Source organism: Equus asinus, chromosome 5 (genome assembly GCF_041296235.1).
Source record: "Equus asinus isolate D_3611 breed Donkey chromosome 5, EquAss-T2T_v2, whole genome shotgun sequence".
NCBI classification, from domain to species: domain Eukaryota; kingdom Metazoa; phylum Chordata; class Mammalia; order Perissodactyla; family Equidae; genus Equus; species Equus asinus.
The window spans coordinates 89,345,662-89,356,429 of record NC_091794.1 but is presented as its reverse complement, the minus strand read 5'-3'; the positions used below and the strand labels follow the sequence as shown (position 1 = coordinate 89,356,429).

Here is a 10,768-nt window from a genome sequence, read left to right as displayed (position 1 = left end):
CTGCCTTCAGTGGCAGTTCAGTGGTTTTGGGGCCCCTTCTTCAGGCCCTTCGCTGGGATGGGGGTGGGCAGTGAGGAGGAGTAACGAAGATTCCACATGTGTGTGTTGCACCCCCACCCCCCAACAGACTCAGATACCTCCACACACACTGTCTTTTCCTAGGTGAAATGGGATGTTCCGATGGGGATACTGGTGCCCAGAGAAGGCAAGTGTCTTGCCCAAGGACATCCAGCAAGTTAGTGGCAGGACTGAGATGAGACCCAGGTTAGGCTAACTTTTGACAAGCCATTAAGCTGGGCTTGCTGGATAACTCACTTCCGTGCAGACCTCTGAATAAAGCTTCTCCTGACATTTCTACCAAGTTGTTAAAAATCTTACTATCTACATCTGCTTGTCTATGAGGCACAGTGTTTTCTAATTACTGACTAAAACAAACTGCCGCAGAAATAAATTGAATGCTGGCTCTCCGTTAAAACCATAACCATCACCTATTACTCAGGGTTTCATATTTTTAATCCATCAAAATATCGTCATTATTCCTGCTGACTTACTTTGTGGTAAGTAAAGGTTATAAGTTTTGATTTATGAAATAAATTTATACTTATAAAACATTGCTGTTATCCATTTTATCTGCCAGATAAAATTTGGGGGGCTTTTGCTTGAGGGGAAAAGTAAAAGTTCCACTGCTAAGAGAGAACGTTGGAAAACCACTTTTCTCCCCCGTGTATGGCTAAGAGACTGAAATTCTGGTCACAGAATAACTGGTCAATCTGGAAGCCTGGAGCACCAGGCTGGTGCTCAGAGACATTTGCTGAAAGAATGAAGGGAATGAGAATACATTCCAACTGGAGACTGGGCAGTGGCAACAGCTATCTCTCCTTTCTCTCCTGCCTCCCCCTGCTCTCTTTTTCCTTCCCTCCCTCAGCCTCCTAGGAGCTGGCAACAACTCAGAGCTGGGAGGCCACAAGACTCCAGGATTCCAGCTACACACCGCTAACACCCTGGGCCTATTTCACTTCTCAATCTAGCAGGGAAAATGGGTAGAATTAGGCTTGGGGCCTGATTCTAAGAGATGCTGGGAGGATCAAAGAAGACCTCAGCAGGGAAGTTGTTTGAAATGTTAAGATGCTGCCACAGATGCCAGGAACCACAGAGTAAGGGACGCAGGAATGCCCCCTGTGGAGATGGGATCTGCAGGGTTGACCATCCCCCACCTCCCCAGGTTAGGGAGGAGAGAGGCGGAGGGCATCCCCCAGATGCGAGGACTCCCTTTCCATCTTTCCCCTCCCCACTCAGTGAAGAGGATCAAAGGGTAGAATCTTACTTCATTCTGAAACACGAACCCCTTTGAGACTCTGGTTAAAGCTGTGGACCCTTTTCCCGGAAAACGGCATGCAGGTGCATGCAAAGCTAAGTAGAACAATTCTGGAAGTTCCTGGCGGCCCAGCTGCGGCCCCAGGATAAATACTCTCCTTTTCCAGGGTCTTAACTGCCAACTCTCAAAGCAGCTTGGGTGGGGCAGTGAGTGCCTGGCACAAGGCGGTGCTCAATTAGGAAACACACACATACTATGCACAAACACACACGTGAACAGAAATCAGATTTAAATTCCACCTCTGCCCACAGGCAGCTGTGTGACTGCTGGCCAGTCAGTCACTCCACCTATCCTTAGGGTTCCTTTTCACGGAACAGGAATACTCCTAATTGCTCGACATCTTCAACTTTGCAGAAGTGCTCCACCGTCCATTACAATTCCTTCCGGCCCCTCTGATTGGTCTAAGAACCTGGGAAGTCACAGGTGCCCCCAGCCCTGGCTGTGTAATATGCAGACTCTCACCGTTCCCGGTGTTCCCTATAAAATGAAGGCGGCTCAGCCACACCTTGGCCTGGCTGCCTAGTCTGGAGTCTGTGGGGCAGAGGCCAGGTGCAGCAGGGGACAAAGCTGGAGCCTGTGAGAGGAAGGTCTCCCAAGGGTGGGGGATGAGGGAGCATTGGGTAGGTGTCATGGCAACATTGGAATGGTCCTAGGTTTTCCAAAAACAGAGGGGGCAAAGCTGGAGGGCCCAGGGCCTGCTGCCCCAAGCTTGGTTGTTGCTGGTTCCTCTCTGGGGACAGGCTGTCAGCTTCCTGTCTGGTCAGGTGACAGTCTGGCTCCAGGATGGACTTTGGGCCTTGCCAACAGGGGCTGCTGGGAAGTCAGTTTCCTCAGATGCCCATAGGGACAGCAAAAAAATGTGGCAGAGCTGAGCATTCATGAATTGAGAGAGCAGGGTTGCAGGCTAGCCCTTCCCAGGCTAGCCCTCTCTTGGTGTCTCAGAAGCATGTCTGTACATTAGGCCAGGGGACAAGAGGGAAAGCTAGAGCTGCTGGCCTGAGGGTGGTCCAGGCTGGGGATGGGAGGTGAGAATGTCGGGGTGTTGGAGGTGGGAGCAGCGAAGGGAATGCAACCCTGACCTTTCCCCACTTCCCTCCTTCCTCTCCTCACCTCCAAATCAAGGGACCCAATCTATGAGTTGACTCCTGGGGATTCTGGTTTGAGGGGAGCGTTTGCTGGGGAATTATATGAGCCACTGGCAGGGCCAACTTCATGGGCATAGCCACCCATGGTCCTACTCTCAGAAAGGCTCCACACTTGGTTGAATGCTCTGCTGTTGCCCTCTGGAAATTTTTAATAACCTTTGAACAAAAGGCCCTGCATTTTCATTTTTACTGGGCCCCGCAAACTATGTAGCCAGTCCTGGCTACTGGGAAGAAGGTGGTGCTGAAAGGATGGGTGGGGGGCAAGACTGACTAACATTCCTCTCCTGATCACCCCTTGCAGCAGCCACAGCATGTTCGCCTTCCCCTCTCCTCCCTACCCAGTGCATCCAGATTAACCAACAAGCCAAGGCCCCGTGCGCTGCTCTCTCTCCACCTCAGCCCTGCCTATACACTTTTCCTTTGGTACTCACCAGCTGAGGGAGAGGCAGGGTCCTCAGGGCTCGTGCTGGCTGCGTAGAGAGCACCATGAGGACAGGGCCCAATGATCCCTGTGCATGGCACAGTGCCTCACCCAGAATGGGTGCTCTGGGATTGTGGACTGGACCTGAATGAATGGTGGTTACATGGGAAACTGAGGCCCAGCAAGGACAGTGATCTGTCCCAGGCCCCCTAGGTGGGGGGAGTGTCAGTGATGGCCCCGCTCTGCCACAGCTGAGACAGCTGAGCCCCTAGGGACACTCGGGGGTCTGAGGCAGGTTAGAGAAGTCACATGCTGCACTCCAATCATTCTAAAATATTATATTGAGTGCTGTGCACACCCTGCCAGGCCTGACTGGGCTGGGTGCCCCAAATAAATGAGTCTTTGCTCTCATGAAGACCAGGACCAGGAGAAAGCTATGTAACAAGGGTCAGGTTGGGTGACGAGGATGAACACTAATGGTGGGGTGACCACAGTGCCCTTTTGGGGACCCAGGGAGTCCAAGAGTGCTGAACCCACAGCTGACCCCTAGGGCAATTTCCAGCCCCCTGGGGACCAGGCACAGACAAAACCTAGATTGCTGGTCTTGGCTGCTCTTCTGCTGCTGACCACCTCTGTGCTCTTGGGCAATCTCTGTCCTCTCCTGTCCTCAGTTTCTCATCTGTTCTATGGGGGTAGCACTCCATGCCCTGCTTCCCTCCTAGCTTGTTGTGGGATCAGATGATAGAAGAGTGCTTGGTCAGCTATAGTGAAGAGCCAGAGGCCTGGAGGAAATGAGCACAGCATTTTCATGATTCTTTCTTCCTTACTACCATCCTCAGTCACACGTCTCACCTCCAGAGGATCTCAAAGCACCTTAGAAGCTCAGTTCATGAAGGCCAAGATCAGCCCTAAGCAGTGCTGAGCGACCCAGTGGGAAATCCAAACCCAGGCAGGGGTGCCCTGGGGCCTCACACCCTAGCCTAAGGGTATACTGAGGCACAGCTCTCCTTAACCCAGTCACCAAGGGGTGAAGTGGAAGGGAACCCAAGAGGCCTGGGTCCCGGCTCCACCGTGAGATTATGGGAGGCGGGAGAGAATGTGGTGAGGGAAAGGAAGGCCCACCGTTGGCCACAGGTCACAGGTCTAAGGTGGGCTGAAGTCTCCATCTCTAGAGCAAAACCTCCAACAGTGTCTGGGTCCTGGAAAGAATTCTCAGAATTCCCTTATTCCAGAATCCCCCATCTCTTCCCAGACCAAACTCAGGATATCAACTTCTCTTGGGGTCCAACCCCAGCCATTGTCTTCCCCTCTTCCCTGAGCGCGTCCCCCTCGCTTCCAAACCCGGTCCCTTTCGCGCCCCGGCGGAGACAGAACCTCAGGACCGCCCCCTCCCGGACCCGCCCGCGACCCCGCCCTCTCGGTCCGGGCCGGTCCGCACGCCTCCGGGGGCTCTGGACCACCTCTCCGGGCCGGCCCTCGCCCTCCCCGAACCCGAGCGCCCAGCCCGGGGCTGCGGGCCGAGGAGGCGGGGAGGGGCGCCGCTCCCGCCCGCGGCCGCTCCCCGCGCGGCTCCTTCCCCCCGGCCGGCCCCGCGCCCCGCCCTCCGGCGCCGCCCGCCGCCGCCGCCGCCGCCGCTCGCGCTGCCTCCGCCGCCCAAACTTTTCTCCGGCGCGCGCGTCTCCCGCGGCGGCCGCCTGCCCGCCCGCCCGCCGGCGCATGGGCGCCCCGCCGCAGGGGCCCCGCCGCCAGCCCCGCCCGCCGCGCCATGGCGGCCCGCGCGCCCCCCGCCGCACCTGCGGCCGACGAGCCGGGGGGCCCCGGCGGCCCCCCGCGCAGGAAGAAGTCCCGCTCGGGCGCGTCCGGCCTCCGCCGCGCCTTCAGCTGGCTGCGGGGCAAGCGGCGCAAGAAGAAGGCGGCGGGCGCCGAGGGCGCCGACCCCGCCGCCCCTCGGGCCAAGAAGGCGGACGACAAGGCCGGGAAGGCCAAGGGGAAGGGCCGAGGTAAGGCGGCCGCGCACCTGGGCGGCCGGGGTGGCTCCGCGGCGTGCGGAGGGGGTGACCCCCGGGCGCGGACGCGGGGAGGGGCGGAGAGCCCGGGCTCAGCCCGAGCACCCCCATTCTGCATCGCCCCCCAGAATTCCCCAGACTCAGCCCTGCCTGGTTCTAGAGGAGGGGACCCCCGGCTGGGGCAGGGATCCCCTGGCTTGAGCAGGGTGTGCGGGCAGCCTGGCTCTTGGGACGGTGAGGCAGTCCCCCTCCCGCAGGCTCACCCAGGTTCTGCCCTCTGCTGAGTCAGGGGGTCAGAGACTTGACTCTGGCCTGGTGCCGATGGGAGTGGCCTTGCATCCTCGTGGGGGTCCCTCTGGGTCTGGGGGGTCACCTGCACTCGAAACGTGAGTCAGCCATCTAGGTGGATCTGGGTTTCCAGCCCCACAAAGGACCCAGCCTGGAGAGTAGCATGCTTTAGGTTCTCGCCAGTGTTAGGTTTTCTCACCTGGCCCCCTTCACCGCTCACCTGGGCCAAACCGCAAACATCCACCTCCTGGGGTGGTGAGCTCACCGATGTGAACCAACCACCCCTTCTGGCACTCCTTCCCTCCCCCCAGCCCTGGTAGAAACTGCCACTGTTGGAAGTGTGCTTACAGATGGGGGAAACTGAGGCCCAAGTTAATGGAGAGGCTGTATCTGGACTGGGGTGGGTACTTAAAATACAACAGCTAATTTCCTGCCTCTCGGCTCCCTCTGGCCTGATGGAAGGGCGGGATGAAGGGAGGCTGACCTGGCCCGTCTCTGCTGAGGTCACTTTTCTTGTGTCCACTTGCTTGGTTTTTCCCTCATCTTCCCCTCTGTCTCCCGTTTGAGGGGGAAGGCAAGAGGGCCTGCCTTCCTCCGAAGCCTCCTATCCTAGGCTCCTGCTGCCGTGTTAGAGGTGAGGAAATGGCGTGCGCGGGCCCATCCCATTCTGCCTGTTTACCCTCCCAGTGTCCTTTAACCCCCTCCTCTGGAGGAGAATTAGAAGGAACACTTTAGGGGTCAGGAAGAGGGTGAAAAGCCTCTTGTGTGATTGCATCCGGCCTGATCTTCCTTTTGGATAAGGGCCCTGCCCCCCTGTGGCCTAGCCACAAATAGAAGTCAGGGTGCTGGGGCTGGGATGGCTGGGCCAGGCCCTGAGGGAGGGTTTGGGTGAGGGGTGTTTGTAAGAGCTGTGTGCCCCGACAGCACGTGGAGTCTGTCCCAGGGCTGCCCCACTGGGATTCAGTCTGAAGTCATCCCCATCTTGCTCAAGAGGGTGCACGTCAGAACTGCAGCAGGATGGATAGTGGTCGGACTGTCGGGATTGGAGTTAGAAGGCTGCTAGTGTACCCCAGGGCAGTGGACACTTTTCCCCTGGGAGACCAGCCTGGAGGCAGAAGCTGGAAGAGCTGACCCTGTAGCTGACCCCTGGGTTAGGGATCACTGGGTTAGTGGCCAGGCCTTCCTCTGCCTTGTGTCTGGTGTCAGGTAGCCCTGGGCTTTCCAGGCAGCAGGTCGGCCTGATTTGGGCCCACGTGCTTGGGCAATACTTCCCTGCCCCTGCCTGTTCTTTCCCCAGGTCTGGGGGTGGCCCCAGGTATGACTGGAGGAAGTCCTGCTCCCTTTTGCTTCAACCTCCTATTATTCCAGTTGTTTCCTTGTCACTTGCCTGGCCCAACTTCTTTTCTGTTTATTAAGAGAAATAAATCTGATCTCTCTAATCTCCACTGGCATCACTGATCAGGAAGGGGAAGCTCAAAGAAGGCTTCACTCTTTCTGGGGAAAATGTTTGGAATGGAGATTGTGGGAGATAGGAAAGAGGCACACACAGAAAACTCCTGGGAGGCAGGGCCTTTGCCAGGGAGGTCATTATCTCCCCCCTCCCAATCTCTGGACCAAAGACCCACAGAGCAGGGCTCGGCTCCCCGAATTGGACTCCCCTCCTACAAGGTGGGAAACTGAGCTTGGAATAGATTTTGAGCACCTGTCTTCCAGCACTCCTCCGCTCCCCTCACTGCCCTGCACAGACTCAGAAGAGAGGAAATCTGGCACTTATTGATTATTCTGAGTGTGCCAGGAGCCCCGTATCCATTATCTCATTTGAGCCCATTTGCAGATGACAAAGTTGAGGCTCAGGGACAGGGAGCAATTGATTTGCTCAAACTGGGATTTGAACTCAAATCATCTGCCTCTAAAACCGGTACTGTTTTCACGACTCTCCCAAGGACACAGTCCAGGGGGTAAGGCTTAAAGATCTTTTTCTCCAGCCCATTCTACAGATGGGAAGTGGCGCAGAGAGAAGTGAGGGAACTTGGCAGAGTGGGCAGTGTCAGAGTCAGGCAAATGAGTGTTCATATCCTGGCTCAGCTGTCAGCAAGCCCCGTGACACTGGGCAAGCAACTTCTCTGTGACCTCACTGATATCTTTACTGTCTCAGGGAAGAGAGGGGACCTTCCTAGAGGGTTGACCTCCTGGCTGGACATTGCCTTGATGGGTCTGTGAGCTTTCCGTCTCTCCAAGAGTCTTACAAAGAGAGAATGTGAAAAAGATAGGAAAGTGGAGCCATTATAGAAATGCCAGGGGTTGTTATTATTGTGTTTGTTAAGTTTAATCACCTGAATTGTAAGGACTCAGTCTAGAAGGAATGCGTTCTGAGGCTGACAGGACAACTCCTGGACTCTGGTGTGCCCCTTTAAGGCCACATGACACCAGCAGGTTATTGACACCTCCAAGCCTCAGTTTCCTTATCTGTAAAATAAGGGTAATAAATCCTGGCTTTACAGGGGTGTTTCAGAGATCAAATTAGATAACAGACATGCAGATGCTTTGTGAACGGTGGAGGATGGTCCAGATGGTAGCAGGTTTCTGCTGTTGTGATGCTGAGGACTTCGGCATTTGCTAAGTTCATCCTGATCCGTGTTTGGAAAACAACTCGGTTACACCTCAGGTACCCGTGATGATGACTGTTATTGAGTGGGGGGATCCACAGAAAGTGGAGTCTTACCTTTGTCCAACGGGAAGACTCAGGCATAAGAAAAGGTAAAAAAACAAACAGGAATCCATATTTTCCAGAAATATCACCTGGACTTTAGACAAGTGTGTGGGGAGGAAGTGTTTCTGGGACAGATGCCAGGATTGGAGCCTGGTAGATAATCGCAGGAGGCTTTCTGGAGGAGGTGAGCAGAGTGCCGGCTCATTTGAAGGGGAACATGAAGGCTGCTGTGTGCCGGACCCTGGCCGGGCATTTTCATGACTGTTTTCCCTTGTTCTCAGAATGATCTGGGAGATGGGCAGTTGTTACTGTTTATAGGTGAGAAAATAGCCTCAGAGGGTGAAAGTAAATTGATCAAGATTACTCAGCTTCATTCATTTGAAAAAGATATATTCTGGGGCTGGCCCTGTGGCACAGCGGTTAAGTGCATACGTTCTACTTCGGCGGCCCAGGGTTCGCTGGTTCGGATCCCGGGTGCGGACATGGCACCGCTTGGCAAGCCATGCTGTGGTAGGCGTCCGACAGATAAAGCAGAGGAAGATGGGCATGGATGTTAGCTCAGGGCCAGTCTTCCTCAGCAAAAAGAGGAGGATTGGCAGCAGATGTTAGCTCAGGGCTAATCTTCCTAAAAAAAATATATATATATATATAGTGTCAGGCTATATAGTGCTGTATACTGTTCAGGGTAATTCAGATATGTGGGACAACACAGGCAAGCTTCCTGCTTGCCTGGGAGTGATGTGGCACTGACAGAACCACTCAGTCTGCCTCCAGAGGCCACTCTCCAAACTAAATCATATGAGGCTGGATGGGTTTCTGACTCTGGATGGGAGAAGCCTCTGTAGAATCTTAGAACCAGCTCTGGGGATAGCGCACTCTCGAAGGTTTTTCTCAGGCAGTGGCAGTGGCTGGAGGGTAGGAGGAGTGGGGATGACTCCGACTCTCACAGTGAGAGTTCAGCAGCCACGCTGCCGGGCCCAGCAGGTTGAACCCCTGACCTCTGGCCACTCACTCAGGGTGTGCCGTTGTGGAGACACTCCTGAGTGTGAATTCTGCTCTGCTGTGTGACTTTAGGCAGGTTCTGCCCCGCTCTCGGCAGGATATGCCCTGTCTTGACAAAGATGAGGTTTAACGGCCTCTGAGACCTTTCTAGCTCTAGAATTCTGTGGGTTTGAGAATGGGCTGGAGGAGCAAACTGGTAGGGGCCAGGAGCATGGGGGTGGGAGCTACGTCCAGGAAAGGAGAGCCTACCTTTGGTCAGTCAGGTGGATAAGACATGGGGGCCCAGTGGCCTGGATGCTATAGGAAAATGGGCGAGGAGAGTGCAGTGTGAATAATGCCGTCTCTCCCTGCTGAGGAAGGGGCCTGTGTAGTTCTAAAGCGAAGTGAGGACCCAAAGGCACTTTGCTTAGGGGGCACTTTGCCTCTCTGAGGTCAGGATGGTATCTGTTTGCCTTTCAATAAACACTCCATGTATTTCCACATTCTATGCCCTTGCGTATGCTCTTCCCCCTTCCCTTCACTTTTCCATCCAGTGAACTCTTATTCATCCCTCAAGGCCTGGCTCCAGTGTCATCATCTCTGTGATACTCCTGGGGAAATCACTGCCCCCAGACTGTAGAGCAGGGAAGAGATTTAGAGTTGGACGGTATGTGCTTTTCTGGCCACTGTCTTCTTGGGTAGGGGCATCTCAGTGTCTGGGGCCTGGACTAATGTAATAGGGGTAGGGCTCCCTCTGCTGTGGGATACATCCAATGGGGGAGTGGCTTCCATAGAGGAGTCTGGGCCCACCTCCTCCAGGCCCCTGTGAAGGGATGGGCATTGTCTGCCTTGGGTCCAGATGGGAGAGGGCACCTCATTAATTGATTTCACAAGTACTTATTAAGTATTTAATACCAGATAATAAGTAGCAACTATATGTCAGACCCTGTCCTGGGGATGATGAGAGACAAGGTCCGAGTCCTCATGAACCTCACAATTTGGGGGAGGGAACAGACACTGAACAAGTAATTAAGGGTCAAGAAGTGTGACAACCCACAACTAAAATATACAACTATGTACTAGGGGGCTTTCGGGAGAAGGAAAGATAAATAAATAATCTTAAAAAAAAGTGACAAAGGAGGGAGCACAGTGATCTCAGGGGTAGATCAGGGATGGCTTCCCTGAGGAGGTGACACTTGAGCTAAAATGGAAGGATGAGGGGAAGCTGGGCTTGAGGGATTTGCACTGCCAGAATCAGGCAAGGCACCTGCTAGGGGCTGGGACCAGCTGGCTGTCTGGGGTTCTGTGGGGCACAGGGATCGCCATACCTCACTGTTCTGAACATCCTGAGGGCAGGAGCTGGGTTGACTGTCTTTTTCCTCTGCCCTGCCCAGCACAGGGCCTGGCACTAAGTGGCGTTGAGTGACAGGTGGGTGATCCAATAGGGGCCCCCAGGGCATGGGCATCTCTGGATCCTAGAGGCTCAGAGTTGATGGCCTGAGATGTCCCAGGGAGCCCTCATGGCACATACAGATAGGCAACTGAAGCCCAGAGGAGGAAGTGACTTGCTCAAGGTCATTTGGCCAGCCAGCGTTAGAGGCGCAACAGGAGCCCACACCTGCTGGGCTGACCTCAGCTTCTCCACTCCTTTGTTAAGACTTAGACTTCAAATGGAAAATCCCCTCCCAGAGAGTTGCTTCTTCCATGGGTAGGACGAGATGAGCAGGCAGCTGAGGCAAGGCCTCCAACCCCTCCCTTAGCTCTGACACCTTCAGGGGCTCATTCCAGCTGCCTCGCCCTCTCCCTCCATGGAGGCCCAGATCCCCACGTGGCACACATCCC

The 10,768-nt window shown here is 55.0% G+C and overlaps 1 protein-coding gene across 1 annotated transcript in view; it reads left to right on the top strand.

Moving 5' to 3' along the window:
• The first annotated feature begins 4,622 nt into the window (after positions 1–4,622).
• NHSL3 (NHS like 3) overlaps positions 4,623–10,768 on the top strand; it is a 28,310-nt gene continuing 22,164 nt past the window's right edge. Inside the window, exon 1 of the mRNA XM_044770278.2 lies at positions 4,623–4,941. Within this exon, the coding sequence (XP_044626213.2) occupies positions 4,707–4,941 (235 nt within the window). The 5' untranslated portion in view covers positions 4,623–4,706. The remainder of the gene's footprint in view (positions 4,942–10,768) is intronic.